Source organism: Leptopilina boulardi, unplaced genomic scaffold (genome assembly GCF_019393585.1).
Source record: "Leptopilina boulardi isolate dan_hultmark-lab unplaced genomic scaffold, ZJU_Lbou_2.1 LbouV2_351, whole genome shotgun sequence".
Classification (NCBI taxonomy): domain Eukaryota; kingdom Metazoa; phylum Arthropoda; class Insecta; order Hymenoptera; family Figitidae; genus Leptopilina; species Leptopilina boulardi.
The window spans coordinates 1,379,929-1,394,257 of NW_026137920.1; the positions used below are offsets into that span (position 1 = coordinate 1,379,929).

The 14,329-nt window shown below is 27.6% G+C and overlaps 1 protein-coding gene across 1 annotated transcript; it reads left to right on the forward strand.

The window, feature by feature from the left end:
- Nucleotides 1–212: 212 nt before the first annotated feature.
- On the forward strand, nucleotides 213–9,846 carry LOC127286212 (kinesin-related protein 7-like). Its single transcript, XM_051312569.1, has 7 exons — nucleotides 213–269; nucleotides 3,301–3,375; nucleotides 3,484–3,549; nucleotides 4,526–4,550; nucleotides 6,843–7,123; nucleotides 7,524–7,674; nucleotides 9,725–9,846. The coding sequence occupies exons 1-7, from the start codon at nucleotides 213–215 to the stop codon at nucleotides 9,844–9,846; spliced, it is 777 nt and encodes a 258-aa protein (XP_051168526.1).
- The last annotated feature ends 4,483 nt before the right edge of the window (nucleotides 9,847–14,329 follow it).

Below are 14,329 nucleotides of genomic sequence, written 5' to 3' on the forward strand. Positions count from 1 at the left end.
AACCGAAAATCTTTGTCATCAAAATGTTATATGTTGATTGGAATATTGTAAATAATTAATTATTTTCAAGAAAATATACTGTAAATTGTTTATTAACTTTTGTTCATTTATTAATGTAAGAATTGAAGGAGAAACGTGTTATTAAGCCCAAACAAAAATGGACGCCGGGCTCGATAGGTCCAAAAAAGAAGAGGCTGAATCATCCCAAAAAAATGATTTTAAAAGAAAAAAGAGATCCTACGAAGAGGAAAACGCCAAAATTAGACGAAGTAAGTTTTTAAATATTATTTTAATTAATAATTTACAAAATACATACATTACAAAAATTAAAAAAAAATAACTCTTAGCATGCAAATAACAAATTAATTTTTACAAGTTTATGTGAGTTACACCGAAAAAAATAAAATCTTAAAATGAGAAGAAAATTCCTCTCAACATTTACTTTTACATTTTATTTTCAATATGTGAATATTCATCTAAAAAATAGCGGATTCTTTTTTTTTATTTAAGAACATTTTGGTTAGATGATTACTTTTAATCTTTCTTTTTCGATTGAAAGTATTCTTTTTCAATTGAGATTTTTTTTCTATAATTGAAATTATTCCTCTAGAAATATAGTTTTTTGTTTTTTTACGCACACCTTCAAACTGTACGAAAACTGACAGTTAAAAAATAAATAATGGACATCCCACTAAGAAACCTTCTATGTAAAGTGGGACTAACAAATTACATCTGTAATTTTGAAAATAATATTAATTACTTATAATCAATAATGTTATTATAATAAATTATGAAGCTTAAGTACGCAACGTTTATGATAAAAGATTTTTTAAGAAATAATTTTTTAAAATAAAAATTCTATAATTTTTTGCCTAAAAAATATTTTTTTTATAATTTGCTGATTAATGAAAAACTACAAGAAATATTTTTTAGGCAAAAAATTACAGAATTTTTCATCTTAAAAAATTTTTTCTTCAAAAATTGTTTATCATAAACGTTGCGTACTATAGCTTCGTAATAAACTAATGTCAATGTGTTTAACCCCTATTCTTTCTATGATTAGAATTTTGTAATATTCCAGTTAGAATTAAATTTTTTCAGCATCATAATCTATAAATATTATTTTGAAAATATATTCATTTTTATATAAATAAAAATAAGAATGAATTTTTCTCTTCCATATTTTTATTTGTAGGAATGTTTATAAATTAATTTTTCGATTTTTTGGAAGGAAGTAAATAAAAATTATTCTGTAAATAATTCATAAACTTTTTCACCTGCATACTATTCATTTTATTTTAAAATTAACCTAAGTTAAAAGTATTTTTCATAAACTAAAAAATTTTAGTATTTTTATTAAACAGAAAATCGTGCTTTTGCCATGTTTCATTCTCTAAAATGATTTCTTTCCTATAAATAAATAAATCCAAGTTCTAAAGGATGAACTAACCCATATAATTTCTTCTAATTAAATAAAGAAGATTGACATTTCTGAACTTAACGTAGGATGAATATCTCTATATTTGAGATTATTCCTCTCAAAATATAGAAGAGGAAAATTCTCTCAATTAGATATGAATATATGATATATGATCGATTAGTAAAATTTTTTAATTGTCAGTCCATAAGTCAGATATTTCTTTATCACCAAAAAGTTAATATTTACAATGATTCATATAAAGGAAGAATTCGTTTTTATTAAAAATATTTTTACACTTTTTTAAAAAATTTACCTGGGATGATTCACGATAATAATCATAAAGCATATAATTAATTATATTTCATAAATTGCATTTAATTAGAAAATATAACTTAATATCTTAAATTTAACTAAATGATGTTAAGCACTTTTCTGAGTCAGGTATTATACAAATTTAAATGGCATCAAGAAGTTAACATTCCTTGTCACATAGCGTGCATAGCGTAGATGGTAAAGCGTAAGACTCATAGTTAGTTGGTCGTAGGTTCCATTTCCCCCATGCGTTAGATTTATTTATTTCTCAGGTTTGCGTTTAATCATTAATTCTATGTATGTATTAGTTAAAAAATGAAAACATTCGATCATAGTATGCAGAAATTACATATTTTTTTATTTATTGTATGTATATGTATTACTTTTAATCTATATCCGCCAGTTAATTAATTAGAACGTTAATTAATGAATTTAATTTGAGTAAGAATTTCATTTAGAAATGGAAGAATTAGAAAAAAAATGTTATTCATTCATAATTTAAGCTTATTTATTATTAATTAACTATTATTATTGATATTGTTGATATTGCAAAAAAATCTACTTTTTCATAAATGTTAAGGTTAAAAGTCTTCGTGCACCGTTTTAATTTTATTCGATGTAATTTTTGTTTCGCATACTATTTTTATAAGAATAATTGTTATGTAGGTTTTTTTATTCATTTTTGTTTCCTCGCAGAGGATGCTTTGTAGTCCCTTCATTTATAAGAATTTCAAAAATGTCGAAAACAAATTTTTCTCTGTACAGAAACATGTTATATGAGATCCTGATGGATTGTCTAGATGTATGTGTATGAATGTGTCGATCCCTTTTTTATTTCCATGATAACATTAACAAGTTTTAATAGAATTGGGTAAAATTTGTTAGGCTTATTTAGCGCATCAATATCTCAAATAGACAAAAGGATTTTGAAAAATACCCCTGAAAAAATTTCATTGTTTTTGTTAGGGTTAGAATTTGGTGGGAAAAGGTTTTAGGTTTTTATGGAAATCAATCATAAAACAAAAAAATAACTTATCTTATTATAAATTCCGGTAGGCTATCAACATGCCCTATGGACAATTTAAATTATAAAGGTAGTGGATTCCTCCTACTACCATTATATTATTCAGAATGTCTTTGAGATTCGTATTCTTATTGTACTCTTAATTTGATCAATCAGAAAAAAGGAAATATGAGAAATGGTTTAAATAAGAAATCACAATTTAAACTCCAAAGAAAAACATGTATCTTATAAAATAGAATCAAATGCTTTTAGTACATTTAATAATCAATATTCAATAACTCAATAAATCGATAAATCAGTATTCAATAAATCACAAATCAATATTCAAAAGATCAATAATAAATAAACCAATATTCAATAATTCAATACTCCACAAATCAATACTTTAATAATCAATATTCAATAAGTCTAAAAGAATTTCTCCACTGAGAGAATTCTTTTACAATGCACACTTTGTTCAACTAATTCTAATCTATAATAGTTTAATATTTCACTACTTTTTAATTTATCGTCTGTTTAATTTATTGAAAATTTTATTTTTTAGAATCTGGAAAGAATAACACTTCAGAAAATTTTATTAGAAAATGAAGCAGATAGTTATGCTGATTTCTTAAAAAACGTAAGTTTCTCTTTACTACCGTAATATGTATTTATTATTTTCAACACATATATTACATATTTTTAAGTATACCTTTCATGATTAATAATTTTTTACTTCCATTTCTAGATAAACATTGATACAGCTATCAACGAACCAGCTGCAGCTACAATTCCTGCTGCTGAAATACTCCAAGTAAGTCATTCATTCAAAATTCAAAATGTTACTTAGGAGTTTCTGGGTCACTGATTACGAAACGGATATCATTTCGCTTAAAATTTGTTATTCGTAGGTTTTGGAGGTCGTTGATTACGAATCTTACATATCTTTTTTCATTTTAAGAATTCAAAATATGCCTTATCACGGTACCCTGGAACCAATCTCAACCCTCAACATTCTCCCTTTCAAAAATTCCTGTTGCAACTTGTTCGGGGTACGTCACTGAATATTTTTTAACAAGAAAAATCAAAATCCGTCGGGCGCTTTTTTTTAATTTCAATTTTTGTGATTTTAGCGCTAAATTAAAGAAAACTGGTTGTTATAATTATTTAAAGTAAAATTCAACTTCACATGGTCAAATTTTGTTCAAGAAATTATACAAAATCATAATTCCGGTAAAAATTTTTCTGTAGAATCGAAATCTGACATTGGCTTTCGAATTTAAAGCAGAGGAATCCCAAAAAATCCGGAAAACTGTAAATATTCTAAAAGCAATCTCACTGTCGTTTTTTTCAAGTTTTCTGTGTCGAAATTTTTTTTCTGTATTAAAAACAGAATTCCTTACGCCATCTACAAACAGCAGTGGTAAATTCCACAAAACTGCTGCGTTGGTTTTCGAAATATACAAATTGTTCTTTGTGAAAAAGCCAAGATTAATTGGCGCAGGCGCAAATTTCTTGGGAAAAAACAGACTAGAAACGAATTAAAAAATTGTTTATATATTTACATATTTAATAACAGAAAGCAAATTTGAATCAGAAAATTTAAAATCAGTAGAAACGTCGTAAACTTACCCTAGATTTTGGTAACTTTTAAATTCAAAATTTTAATCACTGACAAAAAAATGTTCATTCTATAATATTTTGTTTTGTAAATTGGAAAATGTAACTGTTACTTATTGGGAAATTTCGATAAATTTTGAAATTGCTCTTATTTTTATAAAATTTAACAGACAATTTGGAAAAAACGACGCTACGGTGAGATTTTTTTTAGAATATTTACAGTTTTTCGGATTTTCTGGGATTCCTCTGCTTTTAATTCGAAAGCCAATGTCAGATTTCGATTCTACAGAAAAATTTCTACCGGAATTATGATTTTGTATAATTTCTTGAACAAAATTTGACCATGTGAAGTTGAATTTTACTTTAAATAATTATAAAAACCAGTTTTTTTTTAATTTGGCGCTAAAATCACAAAAATTGAAATTAAAAAAAAGCGCCCGACGGATTTTGATTTTTCTTGTTGAAAAATATTCAGTGAGGTACCCCGAACAAGTTGCAACAGGGATTTTTGAAAGGGAGAATGTTGAGCTTGGTTCCAGGGTACCGTGTTATATTACGTCATATGTACTATTTTTTTTACCATTTTCAATCGCCTATGCTTATGTGGGAGTTATGTTTTAAATTTTTATTAATTTTTGTCCGACATATTAACCCCTTGACTGAGAGGTACGTCTATATACGTACATTCTAAGGTGGGCTCTCACTATAAGATATGTCTATACATTTACATACAAAAAAATTTTTAATAACAAAATTTAGCAGATATACATCATACTAACGTTATTTAAGATATTTTGAACCGTGAATCCTAATTTGAGGTCAAAAATTTAAAATCCAATATATCTTCACAGAAAATTATAAGGTATTTAAATAAGCTGCAACGCTTATTATTTTAATACAATTTTGATTATTTTAATACCAAAATGGATTAAAATAAGCAAAATTGGATTAAAGTAATAAGCGTTGAAGCTTATTTTAATGCCTTTTAATTTTCTGTGTTCTCAAAAGTGACCTGTTTTGATATTCTGTTTACTAATTACGAATATGAAATCAGTTTAACTCGTTACTCAGGGATTTTAAAACTTGCAAAATTTGAATAAGAAAAATTAACAAATTATTAGAATTTATTTAAAACTTGTTAATGAAGGGTTTTCGTGGTCTGTGAATACGAATCTGATGTTTGTTTTTCAAAATTCAAAATGGCGGACTGGAAAATTAAAAATCATTAGAATTTACTTAAAACTTGTTACTTGGGTACTGAAGTCGCTGATTTCCACTAAGCTTAAGGGAAATTAGCGACTTTAAAATCCCCCACGTAACGAGTTTTAAGCAAATCCATAGAATTTAGAAAAATATATCCGCCCTATTAGTTTCGCCATTTTAGATTTTGAAAAACTAACATCAGATTCATAATCAGAGACCTCAAGAACTTAAGTGCACAGTTTTAACCTTTTTGTTAATATAAAAGTTTCTTAACTTTTTAAAACCATATTAACCCACATAGCACGACTTCTTGCTGTGAGGTTACTGTAAGAATATCTGTAGGGTTTGTAAGGTTACCGTGTAAGCCTGCAGTAAACTTGAGGTCATCTTAAAACTTCCGCCTTACAGTAAGCTTACACAGTAAAGCTAAGGTAAGCTTACACATAGTAAGGTCGTGGTAAGTTTACATGGTAAAGTTGTGGTAAGCTTACATGGTAAGGTTGTTGTAAGCTTCCCGTAAGGTTACTGTAAGGTTGCTGTAAGGTTACTATTAATATAAAGTAATATGAAAATATATTAAAAATAATTATATTATAATATATATTATATTATAAATTTTTTTGTATAAAAAATGATGTATTTGGTAAAGAACTTTATGAACCCCAATAGGGTTTGTCAAATAAAAGTTACTGCGGATCCGTATGTGCCATAGAAAACTACTGCGCATAAATATTAATAAATTTTATTTATTAACAACATTCTATGTTTACAGTAACCTTACATCAACCTTACAGTAACCTTAAAGGAAGCTTACAACTATCTTTCCGTGTAAGCTTACCACAACTTTACCATGTAAATTTACCACGACCTTACTGGGTAAGCTTACCTTAGCTTTACTGTGTAAGCTTACTGTAAGGCGGAAGTTTTAAGATGACCTCAAGTTTACTGCAGGCTTTCACGGTAACCTTACAAACCCTACAGATATCGTTACAGTAACCTCCCAGCAAGAAGTCGTTCTATGTGGGAAAGCTGTTGTTTCTCACAGCAGAAGGGTTAAACCTACCACAGCAACTAGAAAATTTTTAAAATCTGACTTTAGATTCTTGATCAGCGACCTTAAATACGTCCTAAATTGCTCTTGATGGCTAAATTCCTGTTCTTAAGAAATGTATTTTTCAAATGATTAAAGAATTTACTCTATCTTATGTATTTAATATTAGTTTATTATTGGTAATATATGTTTAATTTTATTATTAGTATAACATATTGTCATTATTTATTTAGCAGACGGAAAAAAAACCGCCACTAAAAAAGGGAGGTGCATTAAATGCACCGATCTTAAAAAACAAGTGGAGGAGTTGAAGCAACAGCTGGAAAGGATCAATTTAGAAAAAGCTCGACTAGAAGCCGAGAATACTTTCCTGAAAGAAGAGCGAGAAGCGCGTAATGCACAAATTTTAGCCGAGCGCGAGGCGCAACAAAATATTCTTTTAGCTGGTTTTAACCAACTAAAAGAAACGGTCGAGGCTCAAAATGTAGTTGTGCGAAACGAAACTGCAAATACAGTATGTACTTCATTAGATTACATTAAAGTATACCTCAGGGACAGTTGTTTTAATTTTTGAAAGACAATTTTTACATTCTTTAATCTATGAAATTTTACGTGAAATGTTATAATTTATTTCTTTTTTCATTTTTTATTTAATTAAATTAAAAGATAGTTTTAAGTTTTTTAATTGTTATAATATTTTTTGGTTTTAGAAAATATAATTAATTTGTAGAAATATTTAAAAACAATTTATTAAATAGTAAGGTTTTTATTTTTTCTGTAATTTAAAGTAAGTGTTAATAACCTATTATATTTGATCCATAGTATGGTGAAATTAATATATTTCAATAACAATCTTTTTAGACTCTCTGTGCTGGTGTAGTGCTTGACAAAAATTTGTACTATAAAGCGTTAAGCGCGCAGACAATAACTTGTCGAGTGTGCGCAAAATTGCTGCAGGCTACTGGCCCAAAGACGTTAATAAAGTCATTGCGGCAAGGAAGCCCCCTGGTGTGAAAGAGGAAGACTTTCTGCAGATCAATACGGAAGATTATTTCAATATTGATCGTAAATATGTTGTACCCTAATTTCGTTATTTACTAAAGTTATTTAAATGAAATAAGTTAATTTTTTAATACAGAACAAAATTGAAGAACTTAAGTTTCAGAATATTTGTTATGTTGTATATATAAAAATGATATCAAAGAATCAAGTGGACATTCAACATGCAACTCACTCAAGTGTTTAGAAAAAGGTTTTAGTTTTGATAGGTATTTTGAATCAACTAATTCAGCTGCTATTTTGAAGATATTTGTTTAAATGAAATTTTAATTTAGACGTAAAAACTATTATTTTCATAAGATAAACTATTTTTATACATAAAATAGAAATTGACATTTCTTAAAAGAACTTTTCTGTAAAAATACATAAAATTTGATCGAAAATTAGATTAAAAAGAAACCAAATAAAAAATAATTACTTTTTTTTAAGTTAATATGTTAACTATCTGCGGAATAATGGCAGCCAAGATACCGTAAAAGTTACTCTGATAAACACTGGCGCATCAACGGCCTAAATTTCAAATCTATAATAGCAAATTATCAATACCAAACTATCATACTAACAGCCAAAGTTCTAAATCTACAATAAAAAATTATTAATAAGGGTGAATAGTGTTTATTTATATATACAACATTTAACATAAACTTATTTTATTTAAAGAACTTTGTTAAGTAACAATATGTGACAAGAATGCTAGTTATAATTATTTCCAGCGCACTAATAATGTAATTTTAAACATAGGTGTTGTGCAAGAAATGCAGAATGATCCTGAAACGAAAATCGTAGGATTTGATAAAGTCATATATAAAAAAAAATTTAAAGAGACGGTGCAGAAAGCTCTTTCTTGCAGACGCGTTACGTAAGTTGTTAATATATATATTTGCATGTTCATGTTTATAATAATTTAGATTTTTAAAAAACTAAATACTTACAAAGTAATTGTAACTTAAAGGTCGATTATGTAATTTAGCTTTATACTCTCTAAATCTGAATTTGTAGTTTTCTACTAATGAAAGAGTGCGGATTCGTTTACCAATTAGATTAGTAATAGTTTTGACTAATTTGTAGTAAAAAAAACTAGCAGAGGGCCCCAAAATGGACATTTAATATAAAATTTTCGTATAAATATATATCGCCTCGTGAATTTTTTTACTGACTTAGTTTGTTTAGATGAAGCTTTTTATATAAGCACGGATCGGAAAGAATTGTTTTTCTTTCTGTAACACATATTACGTGGATTTTTCGTTTTAAAAAGTTTTGTAACAGCTTTTATTTCAGTCGTTAAAATTATCTATATTTTTGGTTTCGAATAGGTGCATATCGTAATAACCTCATTTATTTATAGTATCCCAGGTGCGAATTTCGGTCGGCCGCCAGAGTTGATGTTAATGTAAAATAAAACAGAAAATTAAACAAATATTAAATTAATAACTTCTTTTTAGATATTTAAACAATATTTTGTAATAAAATTCATACTTAAAGAAGTTACAAAAAAAATTTTGTTCACTTGAACGTTTAAAACTTTTGGCTTATTATACACCATTTTTAAATATTCTAAAACGTTTGGATTCCAGAGTACAAAATCAAAACTATGTCCATCTTGGGGCCCTCTCCCCTACTAATTGTTAGTAAAAAACTACTAATTCATTAGTAAGTCGTAAGTAAGTACTACTAATTCAGATTTAGAGAGTATTTACTGCTACTAATCTTGATTTTAAATGTAATGAATTTTGTTTGCACTTTTGCTGATTTTATTTTCCACATTTGTTAATTTTGATAATCACTTTCCCTCTTGTTGATGATGAGTTTCATTTTGAGTGACAATCTTACTGTATTTGAGTCACATTATCGATTAAAATATAACAAATCTAATACAAAAATTGGAAACAAGTGCTTATATCAAAACTTGTACAGAACTTTACAAGCAAATGTACATGTTCTTTTACATATTATATCAAACATGAGCCTTAATTGGTTTATAACTCAGGTTTATCGTAAATTATTTTTATTTTTAGATCGACAGTATTAGAAAAAATTAATTCTTTTTCTTCTGAAGAAGAAGGAGAAGAAGAAGAGGTAGATGAGGTAAATGAGGTAAATGATGAAGATGATGATGATAATAGCGATAATAATGGCAATGATGATGAAAATTACGACGATGTTTCTGAGGATTTTTAATTAAAACTTTATGTTTTACTTTTATACCATAAAAATAAATATTTATTTTCACACACCTACGTTTTTTACTGTGACTGTCGTTTTATTTAGATTTTTTCTGTGACAACTTTAATAAAATAGTCGACACTTAAATTGTTGAAATTGGCCAATAGTCCGTTTTAATTGTTTAGACGATGGATGAATCAAAATAATTTTTTAGAATAGTCAAATAGTCAACACTTTGATTGTTTGAACAGTTTATTTGAAAGAGCAAATCATAAAAATATTTAATAGTAAAATAATAATATTTGTACATTTATTTCTTATTTGTAACACAATTTTTAAATATTATCATAACAATAAAGATTTTATAGATATTTAGGTAGTTTGAAAAATTATGGTTTAAAATGGTTAAGCTGTCAATACGTCATTTATTTTACACATTATTAATTTATCTAAAAAGTGTTTCTTTACCTAATCAGCACGAAAACTTGCGTACAAAGTAACTTGTTGTGGGAGACTGCAGTGCAAACATGTAGCAAGTTTGATGCAAGAAACAAAATGTCTTCTTACGGCACGCTGTTAGGGCAACCTTGAAGAAAGCTTGCTGCAAGTTTTCATAACTTAGCACGAAACGCAGTTGTAAATGGAAGCTCCTACGGCGGCACAATAAGTTTTTTAATCTTCAAGGCTGGGTGCCCTTTATGTTTATTTAAAAATCAATTGTTTCTAAATTTTTTTATATTATACATGCTTGTAGCAAGTTTGCTGTAAGCTTGCTTGATCACTTTGCCGTAAGAGGACATTTTGTTGCTTGCACCAAACTTGCTACATGTTTGCACTGCAAACTAGCACATCATGGACTGCAAGCTTCCTGCAAGTTTTTGTATTGATTGGATATTTATCTCTTATTATTTTCTCTGAAGTAACCCAAATAGAAATGTGCCACTGGCATAGTACTGACCCAACACTGCCAGTCAGTATAACAGTACTGACTGCCGTACTGGGACAGCCCTGGCTGGTAACGCTGTCCAGTACTGATTTTGTAACGCTCACCAGTACTAACGTAGTACTGGAATGATACTGGCATAATACTGGCACTCATTCGGAGTTAAAATCTCATTTTTTTTACAAAATACTATATAATACTCTTTCCATTGCAAATTTCATCCTTATAAGCTTATTACTCCCATTTTTACCACGAAAAGGTAATTTGAGGGCAATAATAGTTTATTTAATTTAGAATATATATAAACTATTATTAATAATAAATAATTAAAATAATAATTATCATTTATGTTAATTAAATTATATTATTTTTAATAAATTAATTTACAAAAAATTTTTTTTTTTTTAATTCATACTATTTACTTTTTTTTTACTTTGCACTTATACTTAATTTAATAATTATTATTACAGTTAGACAAATATTGTACTTAAAACACTTAAAATTAAGAAAGAACAATCTCGTACGCATGGGGGATCGAACCCTAAACCCTAAGAACGCAAGTCATATACGCATACCGCATAGCCGCGCTGGCTTGACATGCTCACTTGAAATAGTTTACCCTAATGCAAAAGTTTTGATTTCGCAGACAGTATTATCTATTGATCACGAAAATAAAATGAATTTATTCTTGAATTTTTTTATCTCACAAAATGTTTTAATTTTTACAAAGATTTTATGAAATAAAACTGGATATCAATTTCAGTTAAATATTTTTAATAAATTATTCTTACGGTGAATAATAATATAAAAACAGAAAAATATGATTGATGAATTACATAATTAAAAATAGGTTAATAAAATACGACTGTAAAATATGAATGGTAAAAAAATTTTAAAATTTAATATTTAATTATTAATAATACCTATTTAAGAATTACATTTGCTTTATTTTTAAAACTATTAGAAAAAAATTCTCAACCTATTGTTATTGTATGCATGATAAGTAACTTAATGCACATATTTCAATGAGTATTAAAATAACTAATAAAAACATAAATATATTTTATATATAGATATAATAATAATACATAACAATTAGATAAAGAATTTTCAGAGAAAGTATTGGAAAGAAATTAATGAACCTATTTTTTAATAAAAAATCATCGTTTTCTACCTATTGGAATAATTTGAAGACTTTTTCATTTAATGTTTTTTTACCACCAACATAGTACTGATTCGGTGTGAATGACAGTGTACTTCCAGTACTGGTTTTAATATTTTTTTACCTCCGACATAGTACTGATTCGGTGTATTAGTCAGTACACTGCCAGCACTGAAAGTCAATACCGACGGCCAGTATTGGATCAGTACCATGACGGTGTTTAATTACGCCGAGCTACGGACATTTCTACTTGGGAAATAATAAGTTTCTTTAGTTAGCCACCAAGGTCCGGTAACTTCGGACATTTTATAATTTTATGCGCAACTTACAAATATTTAGGTTAATTATTTTATGAAACAATTTTTGTTTTAATAGTAAAGTATTCCAAAGCTCTCTGACCATTTTTATAATTTTGTTTAAAAGGAAATAAAATAAATTAATTAAAATTAATTAATAGTACATTTGAATTTTCAAGTGAATTCTGAATGTATTTTTTGAATACTTTTTGAATGCTTAAGTTATGTTTCCTAACCTCCGAAAAAAATTTCGAATATTAAAAGTAATTGACACTCTTTCCAAGTACGTTACATATTCGTCCCATGTCTGAAGTTACCCTTCAAAATTACATTTCCTCAAATGAAATGCATTTACGAAAAAATTTATGACTCTACCCAAATAGCACGGAAGCTTGTGGCAAGCATAGCATGCAAGCTTGGCAGAGCTAGCCAAATGTCCCACCCGTGGCAAGATTTCTGCGAAAGCATGTTGTAAGCTTGCCATGAAAGATTGCTGCAAACTTACTACGAATGATTGCAGCAAGCTTCCCGTGAAAGTTTGCTGTAAGCTTCTTATCAAATTTTTCAAAAATACTTTATAAATTAAAAAAATTATTTATTTATTTTTATTAATTATACTCTGCTTATTTTCACTTCGAAACTTAACGAGAAATTTTTCGAAACAAATTTGAGAGGACTGAGAATTGAACACGTCTTCGACGGACGATAACCAAAGACCCTAACCGACAAGCCAAACAACCAGCTATCTGAGAAAAAAAATTGTTGCTCTTAACGTACTCGATAATAATCATAAAGAATATATATAATTAACTTATAATAATAATAATATAAATATAATATGTATAAAGCTTATAATATAAAGTTTGAAACTACACGGGAAAAAATTTTCTGTAGAATTTACAGAAACTCCTGCGCCATCTACTGATGTTTCTCCAAATAGAGAAATATGTTGAATCATTTGCATTAAAATCTGTTAATTCTACAAGTTTGAGCTACAGTTCTTAAAAACTGTTGAGTGACCAAATTATGTATACTATATGGGGATAATATATATTTGGTAGAGTATTTCTTATAGGTTATATTCTCCTCCGAATACATTAAATTCGCGGAACATTATTGTATAAATTAGTATAACTTCTATGTAAATAAATTCATCCTTCAATAATTTTCTAACAAAAAAATGAGGAGCAAGTTTTCAAAACTTATGATAAATACACTTTTTCTTATGTCGAGAAATTGAAACAAACGACTTTTCTCACTTAATCACTACAGTTAATTTTAAAATAAAAAATTTGTAATAATTTATTTCTAGAATAATAATGTTTATATACTTAAGACGTTTCCTTTTTAATTAAACTTTCTTGCCGACACTATGATAATAATAAAAACACTAAATTCGCCTTAACCTCTCGCACTCAATCGTACTCAGCCTTAGTCGAATCACTGCATTGTTTTCGCGCATGCGTTAAATCCTTGCAGAAAATATCTGTAGAATTAACAGATTTAGGAACATGTAAAATCTCTAAATCGACGTTAAAGAATTACCAGAAAATTTTTTTCCGTGTAGATACACAGGAAATTTCGGGGTCCCTCGTTTTTGCGTCATGGTCTTGCCTTTTTATAAAATAGCATTTTCTTTACATAAAAATAAAATCAAAACTTCACTCACCATTAGTTAAAAGCAACAATAAGCTCTCCTAAGTGAATTACTAAGGGAGAAACTGCTTTCAGAATTAATTTTGTTGTTTTTCACACATTAAAAGCATCAAATGTGCATAGGGAATCACAGAATCGTCATGGTCTGGCCTTCAAATATTTCTCAATAAAATTAATAATTATTTATATTTTATGTCAACTGAATTACCGCATAAAGGCCGTAGCCAGATAAGCAGGGTCCTGCGGCCCCCGCTCAAATTTCGTCGATATTTACAGGATCAATTAGTCTCAGTATGAAACTTTTTTTCGACAAGTTTCAACTTCTAAAAATAATTTTGAAAAAAGTTATGGCATTTTTAAAAAAAAATTAAAAATTGGATTTTCTCTTAAGCGTTTAAAGTTTTTTAATCGGGTAAAAAATATGTTATAGGGGAAGCAAAA